The sequence below is a fragment of the Notolabrus celidotus genome, chromosome 15, assembly GCF_009762535.1.
Source record: "Notolabrus celidotus isolate fNotCel1 chromosome 15, fNotCel1.pri, whole genome shotgun sequence".
Taxonomy (NCBI): domain Eukaryota; kingdom Metazoa; phylum Chordata; class Actinopteri; order Labriformes; family Labridae; genus Notolabrus; species Notolabrus celidotus.
Window position 1 is genome coordinate 8,547,824 of NC_048286.1, and position 14,509 is coordinate 8,562,332.

General features: G+C 37.9%; 2 protein-coding genes across 2 annotated transcripts; one reads left to right on the forward strand and one right to left on the reverse strand.

Moving 5' to 3' along the window:
* Positions 1-484: 484 nt before the first annotated feature.
* si:dkey-222f8.3 (uncharacterized protein LOC561722 homolog) lies at positions 485-5,725 on the reverse strand. Its single transcript, XM_034702282.1, has 7 exons — positions 5,597-5,725; positions 3,801-3,900; positions 3,064-3,175; positions 2,870-2,991; positions 1,624-1,736; positions 1,287-1,440; positions 485-1,020 (listed from the first exon to the last, which is right to left on the reverse strand). The coding sequence occupies exons 1-7, from the start codon at positions 5,605-5,607 to the stop codon at positions 760-762; spliced, it is 873 nt and encodes a 290-aa protein (XP_034558173.1). The 5' UTR covers positions 5,608-5,725; the 3' UTR covers positions 485-759.
* A 1,173-nt stretch (positions 5,726-6,898) lies between these two features.
* Positions 6,899-11,248, forward strand: pak1ip1 (PAK1 interacting protein 1). The gene is made up of 10 exons (XM_034702281.1): positions 6,899-7,235; positions 7,544-7,706; positions 8,981-9,101; positions 9,224-9,298; positions 9,386-9,438; positions 9,538-9,683; positions 9,842-9,939; positions 10,259-10,358; positions 10,657-10,786; positions 10,947-11,248. The coding sequence occupies exons 1-10, from the start codon at positions 7,158-7,160 to the stop codon at positions 11,054-11,056; spliced, it is 1,074 nt and encodes a 357-aa protein (XP_034558172.1). The 5' UTR covers positions 6,899-7,157; the 3' UTR covers positions 11,057-11,248.
* Positions 11,249-14,509: the final 3,261 nt, after the last annotated feature.

Consider the following 14,509-nt stretch of genomic DNA (forward strand, 5'->3'; position numbering starts at 1 on the left):
AAAAAGTTTTAACATTAATTTTAATGAAAAACGAGTGAGTTATCCTCATTGAACCATGATCTGTGAGAATTAAAGAACACCAATGGACCAGATCCAGATTTAAATGGTTAGTAATGGAGTTAAAAATTACATTTACAAAATTGTGTATTGGGATTTTTTGGGGTTCTGACACTTTTGGGTAATTGAATATGCCCCGGGTTAAATTGACCCAAGAACATTATTGCTGTTCCAGAGCAACAAACACAACAGGAGGGTTAAAGGAGTTTAACTGTATGCATACTATTCTTCAAAGTGTGCTGTCAAAACTCAAAAACTAATGTTGCTAAAGAGGAAGTCATCCTGACAAACTGTAATCAGGGCAAACAGTTCTCATACATGTATCTATTCTACATAGAGAACAAACAGAGCAAGTAAGCTGCTTATATGTTATGACCCCTAAATCTTGTAAACTATCCTCCTTTTAAAAACAGGGGAAGAAATAAAGTGTCTTTGTCATCAGAAACTTTTATTCATTCAATAACAGTTTACAGGATATGACAGATAAATGATTAAAAAGAGGTTATACTCAGTCTATTGTATCAATCCATATCAGGAAATTTAAGCTACAAACTCAATATGGAAAGTTTAAGCCTAGCATTTAGTGCAAATAAACCTGATCCAGATTAATCTTTGGCTTATGCTACATATGAGTACAATAAAATGTAACACTAACTGTTAATACATCCGTATATGACATCTGGTATTTGATGATGTGTAATATTACAGATCCCTGTTGTTGCTGCTGAGCAGTTTTGGGAACGACGTGCCGATGGATCGCCCATGCCGATAAACAACCAGCTCCAGCACGTACTCGTCCACTTTCACCACCACAGATGTCATTTTCTCATTTGACATGAGGAAGATGATCGTAAAGAGGGCTACTTCAAACTCTGGGCTAACACCAATGAAGGAGCCGCCGATCGGCTTCACCAAACCTTTCCAGCTGAACTGAAGGTTCAGGACATGGTCATCTTCATCAGGCTGTGAAAAAACATTCAGAAACAGGCTCATTAAAGACCTCATACTGTACATTGAAATGCCAAACAGTAACTTTACTATCTGGCACACCAAAACATGAATATAACAATATATTTTCAAAAAACTTAAATTTACAAATTCTGGCTCTTACAACTACTATCAATTATAATTAACGCAAAACTCAAAAAAGCAGAGAGCTTGAAGAGTTTCATTGGAACTAGTGTTTTCAGTATCTTCATAACACATATGGTGACTCCATATTTTCTTACTGAATCTTTGTTGTCTCTTGCTTTGTAGCCTTTGTAGTCAACGTGGTTGTGTTTTTCCTGCAGGTAGAACTGGATCCAGTTGTGAAGACCCATGACCTCCTGGCCGTACTTGGTTTCTCCCACAAACACGTGTTCGAATCCACAGGAATCCTCCCTGAAACAAAAAACCACACCCTGCTTAAAAGATAGTCTTACAGTGTCCCTATGAACACCTCTATTTTTCTTTTTACTGATGAAAGCACTACAGGTAACATAATCTGCAACAAACCACTGAAGAAACACTTAGATGTTGAATACATTTAATAGCAGCTCCCCCTGCTGTTATTCTGAAGCTCACCCTCCGCTCCTGTCCCTGTGGTAGAGGCGAAACCAGATGTCATACAGCTGTCTCTTGAACTGTGAAGGCTCTGATGGAGACTGCCTCTTCTCAACAAGATACTTGTGAGCACACTATGAGAGAAAAATATGCCATAATTAAAGTGAAAAATAAGATCACGGATGTATAGATCAGTGTATTGGATCATAATACCTACTTCAGAGCCAACATGGACAACAATAGAAGCTCAGACAAATACATAAATATTAGGAACAGACAACTTTACAAAGCCTCGACTTGAAATGCTTAATAGTGAACACATTGTTCTTGAGTGCTACAGTGTGTGATAGGCAAAGTGAGTAGAATGCCAACATAGCTACTGCTGCTCCATTACCTGCACACCTGGGCCTAGACAAAGCTGTAATCACAGAAACATGCAGCTAGAAAGGGGAGTCACATACTGTATGAACAGACAGAGGATCAGGAATCAGGAAGCCACACAGTTTGTTTAACTGTGTGTGGTTGTGTGAACAGGATGTTTTTGGGGTACTTTTGAACTCAGAACATGCAACCCTTTTGTAGATGTTCTAATAAAGTGGTTGATAAATACTAAATAGTTAAAATGTACTCCATAATGGACCTAATTTTGCAAATTCCACACAGAAAGTCACCTGCCAGGCCGGGGATTCAAACCAGGACCTTCTTGCTGTGAGGCAACAGAGCTTAACCAGTGGTACCTGATATAGCCCTCTATGACTTTTTGAACATGTTTTTTTTTTCTTGTGTTTGATCACTTATTGCCTGTTGTGATGTAAATTTGTCAAAGGAGGCAAAAAGCAACAACACAAGTATCTTTCCTGACCCTCTGGCTGTTGACCACATTAACATAAAAAGACTTGTTCTCCTTGTTAATGAGAGAGAGCCTCCAGAAATTAAACACATCATGTCAAGACAAAGTGAATCCAGGGCCAGGTGACAGATCAGACCTGGAGCTTAATTATTAAAAGAAACTTAAAAAGGTGTCATACATGAGTACAAGAAAGGAACGTGACAGAAAGTAATGGTTGATAAAGTACGCGGTGACCTTTTCTGACCTTTTCATCATTCAAATCTTCCTTTAACTCATCAGTAAACAGCAGCTTGAAGGTCTGTCAACATTTCAGGGGGTAACCAGGAGTGTAAACAGCTGCTGTGTAGGATCTGTTTGTGTTTCTTTAAAGCTCACAGCATGTTAAAGAGACATCTCCCTCTTTAAAGGCTACTGCACCTTCATAACCTCGGTCTCCATCATAGAATCAATGAAGAGTCTGTTCTCTTGCAGCTCCTCTCTTGTAACCCTCTCTGATACGCCTGTAGACGCCTCATAGTTGTCCAGCAGGTTGATGAAATCTGCAAAAAAACACATGTGTTAAATAATCAGGAGGTTCTAGCAAGAGAGAGGTGTGATGGACTCGTACTTACGTGCATACGTCTCAATTCCTTTGATTTTTTCTTCGTTGACGTAGGCGAAGAGAGGAGCCCGGGCTTTGTCTCTGGCGTAGTTACTGCCCTGAGCAACATAACCAGCTCTACCCTGAAGAAAACAAACTGTCTTTAGTTTGTGGTCACTGCAAGGACTGGAAAAACTGCTACAATGTTAACTAAGAGCAGTGGTTCCCAAAGTGGGGAACTGTAATCCTTGAATTGTATTCTCCATATTCAGCACGAAAGTCAGTCCCATATATCCCTGTGTTGCTCTGGATCTAGTTTACTTCCTCTTTTCCTTACTAAACCGTTAAATGACTTAACCATGATCTGCATGTGTTAGCTGCTGAGTGTGGATCTGTATTCTGAGTATGTGTTACTTCAGATCTGTATTTGGGACCACTTCCTCCCTGCCCAACCAGCCAATTTGGACTTGTTGCGTTTGGGACTTTAAATTCCTGCCTCCTTCTTAGTGAATCCCATCTCCTCTTTTGGAACACATACTATATTTTAACAAGGCATGTTTCAACATCATACGAAGGTTTGAACACCAATTTGTTAAAACTAATTATTTTACTGCACCAAGCATCAGTCATCAGGTTCTCCCCCTTGTTTCCTGTAGCCATGCTCATGCAACAGACTGCGTAATGACAGAGAGTCTACTTCTAGGGTTTGCATCAACTGCATTTATATGACTGACTGTTTTGCATTGCAGAGAGGTGATGTTGGCAGACCTGGAGGGAAATGGTGTAATCAGTCCCTGGTTTGAGACGGTTGGTGTCCAGATGCCAGAGTTGGTTGAGCACCTCAGTGAGCTCATGGTCGGCCTTCTGACTGTAAAATGACAGAGAAAACAAATGCAGATTATTTAAAAGAAAGAAGGTAAAGTTTAACAGGATGAATCTGTTTGGAAATATCCTAAATCTACTCTCTAAAGGAATTTTTCAATTCTTCAGAGAGACAGAGTAAAATAAGAGATAATTGACCTTTTACACAGAAAATATTCAGACTTTTTAAAGTCCATAAAAAATAACTGCTGCTACTTTTAACATTAAGAACGGCTCAGTTACTTCCAAGCATTCGAGTATGTCATGACAGTGTGATGATGAGCCAGCAGCAAAGTTACAATGACCCAATACTACAGCAGCTTTATGTAATTCATCCATAATTCAGTGTTTTGTTTACCGTGTTTTTTACTGATATCTTCTGGGGGAAAAAAGCTTAAAGGTTTGGGTGAAAAAATTCATATATTTTCATGTTTTCTTCATTTTGTATTAATTATATAATGCATGACATCCTTCAATCGCCCAGTGTGAAGGTGTTTTGTTTTGTTTGAGGAATTGTATTTGTTTGCACTGTTGATTAATTCAGTTGTTAAGCTAATCAAACGTGATGTGACTGTGCCGTTCAGTACAGAAAGCTGCTCAACAGTTTCCCCTTTCATGCAGTCTTCTCTAAGCATGCTGGGAGTAATTTGATCCTGAGAAGGCAGAAATCTCTGCAAATAAAACCACATTAGATTAAATTAAGAGCAGATGTTTTTCATTTCAGTCACAATTCACCATAATTCGATCCAAGTTTTTTTAAATGCCTGCTTTCCTGTCGAGACAACAGAGCAACACAAAAGTGTTCAATATTGCCAATTTTACAGGTAGTAAATAGTCTTGCCTAAAGTCCATACAGCAGCTGTCGTTCGATATTTTTTTACCCCACCGCCCTCATTTAGTAACAACTGCAACTACAGCTACAGAGCTTCAATGAGTGCTGCAACATGAGATAGACCATATGTGTCTCCCAGATGCTGTTTTACGGACCCACTAAAACTTGTCCAAACAAATATGCTTCAGGGTGTCATGTGTAGACTATACACGTTTATGTAATCTGTTAAGTATGTTTGAATCTTCTCGAGTTCTTATCTATTATTTATTGTGATCACAAAGTGACAATGCTATTGAAATTATAAAATCTGATAACTGCTGCACCCTTCCTGTCATAAAAAAATGAGCACATACTTGTCACAGTGGATGGGGGGAAAAGTTGAGTAAGAAGCAAATGACCGGAAACATGCTGATACAGAAACTTCTGTGTTCTTAATTTAGTCAGGAGGCAGTTATGAGTATCACAAGGAAGAAAATACTTCAGCTGCAGAGTGAGGGGCTGTTTCAAGTCCAGTGCCCCAATAGTTCTGTTGTATATTATAAACCAGTAATCACTGCCAGATCCTGCAGCACAACAAACAACAGTCCTGACTCTAATTAACCTGCAACACTCTGCATGAGACAGTCATCTTCACTGAGCAACTAAAAACATATCTTTAACTTTTCCGTTAAGAAAACACTTTGCAAAATTATCATGTTACAATGAAGCTGGTTTTACTACATAATACTTCTGTCTTGAATATAAACAGTCTCAAATGGGTCGAAAGTTAGCTGGAATTTGTTCTCGCGACACATGCATGTAACAGAAAGTGAAATAAAGTCAAAGAAAAACAATTTCCGATGCAATACTGTCACTGCAGACCAAGACTTACCTTCTAGACATGGTCCTGTTTACTGGAAAACACTTACACTGACTTCTCACATCCTCTAACAATACTACCGCTTCATGAGGACAGTTAGTCTATCCGTCAATCATGACGTGCTAAAGATAAGCAGCCAATCAGACCACAGGAAAACAGCTGCACCCCTCCTCTTCGTCATTAGAGGGGCGGATGTCTGCCTGTGGTTACACTGAATTAATAACATACAGAGGGCTCACTGTTAAAGGGTTAGGATCAGGGGAGTTTTATATGATATATAAAAAAGTTTTATGTTGTAATCTTCGAATCCCCAACCGAACAAACAACTAATGTTCATTTATTTATTTAAAACATGATGGAAAAATAAAGACTAGTACAATTGTATTTTATTCAAATGTTTGGCCAATTTAAAAGTGACTAATATCGATATGTTTCAGGGCCATGGCCAGTTTACCCCTTTGAAGAAAATGTGCTACCTGTGTAGTGGCCAGCGGGGCTTCAAATATATACATTCAATAAATAAATGTTTTATTTTAAAAAAATGTAACTCTTATTTTTCAGTAGCTGTAGAGAAGTCATTGACTGACCAATGTTTTCCAGATCCTTCTTTGATTTTGAATTTTACTCTGTTTTAAATGATTTGAGAATCTGAAAAGGTTAACATCATTAAATGAATAGAAAAATGCAAGCCTTACATAGACATGCAGACATACATTCTGTTATTCAATTCTCTTAAAACTGAGATTTATAAAAGAATGATACAGAGTAATATCTGATTGTTTACTTGGAGGGATTGCCATTCTTTGTCTCTTATATATGCCATTCTTTTCATCCTATTATCTGAAAGTAAGGGAGCTTATTTTCTCGTGATAACGGTATCAACAAAACAAAAGGTTGATCCCTGTGATGGACCAGGCCACTACATGCTATATTACCATTGCCAGGGGCCATTGCACAATATGGGCTTCTCTCTGGGCTCCAACCTGCATTGATGGCCATTAATTATTTTATCTTTGCTGGCCCCACACTCAAACTTAGTAAGCTTTCCCATCAGTCTAATGCCCTAACCATTACACTCACTAGTGAGGTAAGTTAGGCCTATTTCGTGCTTTTGGGACTCTTATGAGTTATAATTAGCTGAATATGATCTTGCAAAACAAATTAAATTCTTAAATTAACTTGTTATCAATGTGAATTGGATAAAAACCTATGATTGCATGTCCGTCAAGGGCTTCCATAGAAGCACATTTCATTACAAGCAACATAAAAATGTTAACCCTAACACGGGCTTTAATTTTGAAACTCACATGCGTCAAATGGAAGGAAGTGTGCTTGTGCGCATGCGCTTCAGCTCCACACGTTGTTTTGGAGTTGGAAGTAGATTTGGCAAAAATATAGAGTTTGAATTCGCCCGCTGACCTGTTTCTGGTGTTTGTGCTTTGGTTTTTCTCTTGTAGACCCTTTGATAGTAGATTTATTATCTGTTGCTGAGAACAGGCGTCAGAATTCAGATAGAAAACGCTGACATTTTAGGAAAAGTAACCTGCTAGCCTAGCCCAGAGGAGCTTGAAGCATGGCAACTGTACTGAAGCTGATAGCTGGGAGCTACGAGCAGATCACGGTTGGTTACAGAGTGAATACTGATGAGAAAGTAAGTAACAGTGTCTAATTTTAAGATACATAGAATTTACCTTGTCCAAGACTGATGTGCCTCTTATTTACTGATCCTTAGTGCTTACAAACTGATCTTACCTTGTACTGGGATTGATTGGTAGCCCTTCAAGATAACCTGTCTAAAACTTTTATAAGACCTTTAATAATCCATACTTAATGTCAAACAGTGCGACCTGTGATCAGTAATTAATTTACTTTCTCTTTAAATCTGAGTGGTTTTCTCCCACTTAGTGCATCTTATCTATCATCACACTGATTTTGTCCTTGTGTGTGTTTGTCTTGCAGGAGTGGACAGCAGAGGCAGATTTCACACATCACGCCCACACAGCATCCATATCAGCCGTGGCAGCCAGTGAGAGGTTTGTTGTCACAGGCAGCAAAGATGAGACCATGCAGCTTTACGACATGAAGAAGAGGATTGAACATGGAGCTTTGCTGCATCATGACGGTGAGGGTCTCCAGTGGATCTCCTGTTTGACATCAAAGTATTGATACTAACTAATAATACATAGGCAAGGCAAGTTTGTTAATAAAGCACCATTCATACAAAGAGTGATTCGAAGTGCTTTACAGAGTTAAAAACAAAAACCAGAACAGTAACAACCAACAAAAGCATACAACTAACACTTAAAACAATTTAAAAGCATTACAGTTTCATATGTGGCAAGTTACTCTCTCTCTCTCTCTCTCTCTCCCCCCCCCCCCCCCCCCCCCCCCCTCTCCCCCTCTGTGTACTGATGTAACTTAATGTACATAGTCAATTGTATTGGGTCTTATTTATTTATATTAGGAGGGATTACTACAAATGATCACCCCCTCACTGTTCTGAAGTCCGTAACTTGCAGAATCTTACTGTCATCCCGGATACAGAATCACAACTGATCTTGTCTTAACCAAAATGAACCCTTCAATCATTCGATTTATCTCACTTCTTCTTCCAAAGGATTAAGGCTCACAGATTGAATAACATCGAACAAGTAGATGATGTAAAGTGGCTCAGACATTCTGGTTAACATGGTGTTTTTATAAATAATATCAAAGTAAAGAAATGTGGACAGGAAATTCTTTGTGTTGTGTTGCATTCACAATATTTATTTGAATCTTCACATAAAACATTAAAAGTTTAGTTAGCTAGAAAGTTAGAAATAAAAGTGTTGAGATTCTGAAGATAGTGCTGTTTTATTTGCATTACATTGATAAAGCGAATTTCATTTTTGTTCTTTCCAGCTTCAAAAGGTGATATTCTCACATGCAGACATTTCTAATATTTGTGTGTCAGAAAATGAGTCATGTCCATCTCACTAAAATGTACAAATGAACCAAAAATGATGATGTTGAGAGAGACACTTGTTAGCTTGAAACTAAGTCAAAATAAAAACTGAGAAATGAATGCTGGTGTCCTCAAACATCAAAATTGGCTATTTGGAAAGATCAGTACAGGAATTTTTTTTTTAGGTTATTGTTGGTTTTTTTAGGTCCAACATCCCATTGTTTTCATTGTTGTTAGAATCCAGCTGCAGCCTTCCTTCTCATAACTACTGTTCTATTGTTTTGTATAGGTAGCGTATCAAATACCATGAAATGGCTGGAGTGGTTTGAAATAACATTACTTGTATCCAGACATCTTCAGAGAATTTTATGAATGCTCTGTGCTGCTTGAGAGGAACGATAGTACATAATCACAGAATTGACCGTGTTTACTTTCAACTGTTTGTCCCACAGGTACCATCTCCTGTCTGGAGTTTTACGGGAACTCTCATTTACTGAGCGGAGGGGAGGATGGACTCGTCTGTGTTTGGAGCACCAAGAAATGGGAGTGTCTGAAATCCATCAATGCGCACAAGTAGGCAGAGAGAGAGAGAGCGAGAGAGAGAGAGGCGCTGAGGAGGATGTCTTTGTGTGTTTGTTTTACCTTTGGCACGAGATGAGAAAGTAATCTGCTTAATCCTCTCTTGTTTTTCTCAGAGGCCACGTCACTTCGCTGTCCGTCCATCCATCTGGGAAACTTGCGCTTACTGTCGGGACAGATAAGACACTCAGGTACATCTCAGTGCTTCAAGCTAAAGTCTGCGATCATGTATTCAGCAAAGAAACAAAGCTAACTTTTGTGTCTTTTAATCTTTGTAGAACATGGAATCTGATTAACGGAAGATCAGCATTCATCAAAAACATAAAACAAAGTAAGACACCGCTTAGGTTTTACTGCTGATGAATAAACTTTGATGTGTGTGTGTGTGTTTGAAATGACTGGATCTTTTCCTCTCTACACCTTTTAACAGATGCACACATCGTCAGATGGACTCCAGATGGAGATAAATACGTGGTTGTAATAAATGACAAAGTGGACATCTATGACCTGCAGACAGCCTCTGTGACAGGAACAATCACAAACCCAAAGAGGATCTCATCTGTGAAGTTCATTAATGTGAGTTCTCCATGAATGAGAAGCTTGCACCACCAGTGATATTTATTTTTGATTTAGAGACGGCTACGATGAGATGCTATTTCACCAGATCTGACGGTAATTAGCTGCATAAGAATATCAAAACCTATTTCTTTAAGTGAGATGTCTTTGTTTTTCAGAACTCCCTCCTGGCTGTCGCAGGAGATGATGAAATTGTGAGATTATGTGACATAGGAAAAGAGGATTGTGTCTGTGAGTTTAAGGCTCATGAAACAAGGTACATTTAAACATTTTTTTTCTTCACTAGTTTAAACCAATGATGTCTTAAATGTATTAACTGTAGGTGTATTTAAAGCACATTTCAAATGTCTCATAAATGGAAAGGAATTGGACTTCTTTGTCAAATCGGAATGTTATGAAACATTGGTATTTTTTTAAACAAGTTCAAAATTATACTAGGATATCTGCAAAACAAATAATTAGATGAATTAAAATGATGCAGAAATATCTTCATACCACAGATAAAAGCTTCTATTTTTATGTGATGCTGGAGGGAAGTAATAGAAAAAGAAAATAATGTTGTTTTGTGTTTTCAGAGTCAAAGCCGTTGACAGTTTCATGATGGAGGACTACTGCGTGTTGGTGACTGCTTCAAATGACGGATTCATCAAAATGTGGAAACTCCACCTCAAAGAGGTCAGACTCTGGTGTTGTTTATTAACATTCAATTTCAAATTTAACTACAACCAAATTCCAGTGTGTGTATTTTGACGACATGTCTTTTTCTGTCACTTAAATGTTAAAGTGTCTACTTTTCAAAGCAGAATAATTACATTTCTTTAAATGCAATAACAATTTAGTTATGTGCTCACATATAAAACCCTGTGGAAAAAAAATAAGTTTGATATAGAAGTATTTAAAAAACAAAACTTCAGAAAATTTATATTGTTGTTAGCTGTATAGCTGCTTCTGATTAGTCAATCTACTCCAACAGGAGCTGGAGTCTCCCATCCTCCTCGGGGAAGTGAATACAACAGCCAGACTGACGTGCCTCGCTGTGTGGAAACCTTCATCAGTGCAGCAGACCACTGAGGAGCCAGCAGCTAAAGCAACAACATCAGAAGGTAGCTGTCTTTTACAACACTGACTTTAAATTATGTTCATCATCATGTTGTGATGAAGAATTTAGCTGTAGATCTAGATTCTTTTGTTGGAAGGAATCCATCTGAGGAAAATTTTAAGAATAAATCCACTTCTCTTTTTCTCATTTTTTTCTGCCAACAGAACTCATCAAGGAGCTTTCAAAGACAAAGAGAGTCCATATTGCAACAGAGGAAGTCATCCTAGAAGATGAGAGCAAACCGAAAAAGAAGAAAAAGGATGGTGGAAAATAACATAAAATGAAAGTGTTATTATTCATGGACTGTTTTGAGTCTACTTGACTTGTTTGGTCTTATTTGCAATACGAGTGGTGATAAAGTAGTGCTTTTAATGGCAGATATTATGAAAATACATTTGTAATTGATGCAGAAATGTAAAAAGAAAAAGAAGACGAGCATGGCATCAATAAAAAGTTTTAATATCAATGGACTGCTTTATCTTAAGTAAAACTGTCAAACATGCTTTTACTCATGATCACCACAGGGAGGTGATAAAGCACAGCAGCTGTGTGAATTTTTGTTGGATTTTTTTTAACATTGTAATGAGTCAGTTATTTTAAAAAATCTTTTTTTTTTTTTACTTTCTTTTTATTTCAATTTCAGGTTTACAAAAGGGAAAAAAGAAATACAATGAAAAATAAGTAGTAAAATAAAGGGAGGTTGTTCCAGCCCATTCAATAGTGCAAAACAATATATATGATCTACATATTATCTAAATTTAGTTTACAATTGCAGTCCAGTCGTCCCTTGTTGGTGGGTTTGTCTGCATCCACTTGCATGTGATGGCTTTTTTGATTGCAGCCAAGATGATTTTGTAAAGATACCTGTCCTGAGACTTAAGACCACTCTGCATTTTACAAAGATACAAAGTGACAAAGCAGGAAACAACTTCAATTCCAAATAGTATCCTAATTTCTTTTTCCAGCTCTTCCCAGTAAGAATGGATGAGAGGGCAGGCCCAAAACACATGTAAAAGATCTGCCTTAGCTGTACCACACTTCCTCCAATATTCATCAAGTCCCTGAGAGGCTTGTTGTTAAAATTACATTTTAGGGGTAATAAAATACCTTATTGTACACTTCCAGTAGAATTCTCACAATGATCTAGAGTTGGTGATCCTAGCCTGACCCTCCCAACTCCTTCTGACTCCTTCTCCCACCTCTGTTTGATATAGAGAGTTGAGTGTTATTTAACATTGCAAACTTTTATAGATCCGCGATACGAGATGTTTGTTGTCTTCAGTTTTAAATGCATCAATAAATATGCTGACTAGATTAGGACCATTATTCTCTGCTTGTTTGATTTCTTTGTCAAAATAATCTCTTACTTGGAGATACCTGAAGAAATTGTTTCACTGTGTGAGGTAAGAAAAGGGTTTCAAGGCACCATCACAAGTTATAGTACAATAAGCTGTTATTCCATTATACGCCCACTGTTTTAATTGTTTATCAAGACTAGCTGGTTTAAACTCTGGGTTGTGTGCCACCCATTTCAGCATTTTTGCATGTTTCTCAAGACCAAACCTCTTGTAGGTCTTTCTCCAAACACCGAGGGGTACCTTGGTCCATTGATTCGTCAGTGCTTTATTCTGCTGCTCTCCTATTGAGGGGAGATCCAAAGATTTTAAGACATTTTCGATTATTGAGGAGTCCGCTTTCTCAGGTTGGGTGTATAGAGATTTATAGAAGGCTTCAAAGGACTGCTGAATGTCTTCTAGTTTATGACAAATCGTATTATTTCTTGGGATTCTTATTTTATGAACAGTCCTCTCTAGTTGTTGTTTACGAAGTCTCCAAGAGAGTAGTTTCATGGCTTTAGCACCAGTTTCGCAGTACTTTTGCCTTGTGAATCTAACTTTTTTCTCATTCTCTTCATCATAAATCTCATTTATTTCTTTTCGGATACTTTGTAGTTCAGTCAATGTTTTGGACTCTTTGTGAATATAGTGTTGAGTTTCTATGTTCTTCATTTTTTAACTGAAATTCCAGTAAACTTCTTTGTTTCTCTTTTTTCCTATGGGAAGTAAATGCTATAAGTTTACCTCTGAGTACAGCCTTCCAGGCGTCCCATAAGACATTTGGTGATACTGTTCCGTTGTCATTAATTTGTAAATACTCCCTCAATTCTTTCTTAATATAATCCTTACATAATTTGTCATTTAGGATACTGGTATTGAGTCTCCAGTAATCCAAACCTTGAGTATTCTTTGTGGGGAGGGGAATAGTAGATAAACTGTTTTTCAGTGGGATGGAGCTCTCTCCACATGTCAGAAAGATCTAATTCCTTCAGCATTTTCTGTAAGGACTTGGAGTCTTGACTTTTTCTCTTGTGTAGGTTTGTTGAATCAAGTCTTGGCTGTAACTGTGTATTCTAATCTCCTCCACATATTAAAGTTCCCGATGATTCGAGGGCTAGTAAATCAAATATTTTTTTGATGAATGACTTATCCTGTTCAGGTGGCTTATAAACATTTAATAGAGTGACTTCTTCATGATCTAGCTTGCCTTTGACAAGGATATAACGACCTTCCTTATCCTTGATTTGAGAAGTTAGTTGGAACTGTACTTTCAACTATTTTCTCCCTCTTCATTTTAGCGATAACTTTACTTCTTTTTACCGGGGTGTGTAACCCATTCACATTGAGTGTTATTACCCTGTATTCCTTATAAGGCTTGTATTGTGTTTGTTTCTGTCTTTGATGGCCGATTGCAACCTGACACAAAGCTTCCCAGAACATGGGTACAAACAAAAGCATCAACAAAAGTGAACACTGTGAACATAACACAACTTGGTTTCCACAACTGGAGGATATATTCCCTTCTTGGGATTAAGGGGAAGGCCTGATTCAAAATAAGGGCCCCTTCTTGAAGCCAATATTATTGCTCCTACAATGTTAGCGAATTGATTGGTAAAATCTGGATTTGAAGTAATCTGAAGATGTTGGGCAGAGCAAGGTTCAGTATTTCTCTCTGCATTGATGTAAAGTAAATGATACCATAGCAAAAAAATTGAACTACCTAAAACAAAGGTGATTAAAAACTGGACTGAAGTAGCAATTAAATATACTTACATTCAAATTCAGACAACCTTAATTATGCCAAAGGGCAGTTCAGTTTAGTCTACCCAGACCATACATACATGTGCAAACAACAGCAGATGGGGCTATGTCATAGTTACCACAAGTGTTGGTTTAGAAGTTGATACATTATCTTTGTGAAACAAGTCCCTAAAGAATGAAACTCAGCCAGTAAATTACAGTAACTTACTTCTACAATTGCAACTGTACCTGATTTTGGACACTTAATGTGTCTCTGAGGTAGATGTGTTGATAATTATAATAATAGTAAGTATTTCCACACCTATCCCCTCCACAGGCAGTGTCACCTCTCTGACTACAGGGCTCATCTTTGGCCTGCTGGCTGAAGTCTTTGCTTATCTGGCATCTAAAAACCCCAGGAATGTCTCGGTTTTAGCAGGTGAGCAAGTTTAGTATGTTAAATAGTCCAAATGCTGCGTTCACAAACTCATAACAACAACCGTTTCTCTGAACTCTGGAAATACAGGCACAGCAGGAACTCTGGCTGGGGTGATAGGACTGGAGTTCCTGATCTCTGGGAAGTTCATGCCTGCAGCTTTTATGGGTTTAGTAAGGTGAGACCACTATGACTGTTTCAAGTACTCCTTTAC

Coding starts and splice junctions, on each gene's coding strand:
- pak1ip1 (XM_034702281.1), top strand. CDS start 7,158: ATGGCAACTGTACTGAAGCTGATAGCTGGGAGCTACGAGCAGATCACG. Junction 7,707..8,980: donor AGCTTTGCTGCATCATGACG/GTGAGGGTCTCC, acceptor TTTGTCCCACAG/GTACCATCTCCTGTCTGGAG. Junction 9,102..9,223: donor AAATCCATCAATGCGCACAA/GTAGGCAGAGAG, acceptor TGTTTTTCTCAG/AGGCCACGTCACTTCGCTGT.
- si:dkey-222f8.3 (XM_034702282.1), bottom strand. Junction 3,176..3,800: donor ATTACACCATTTCCCTCCAG/GTCTGCCAACAT, acceptor TGTTTTCTTCAG/GGTAGAGCTGGTTATGTTGC. Junction 2,992..3,063: donor AGGAATTGAGACGTATGCAC/GTAAGTACGAGT, acceptor GTTTTTTTGCAG/ATTTCATCAACCTGCTGGAC.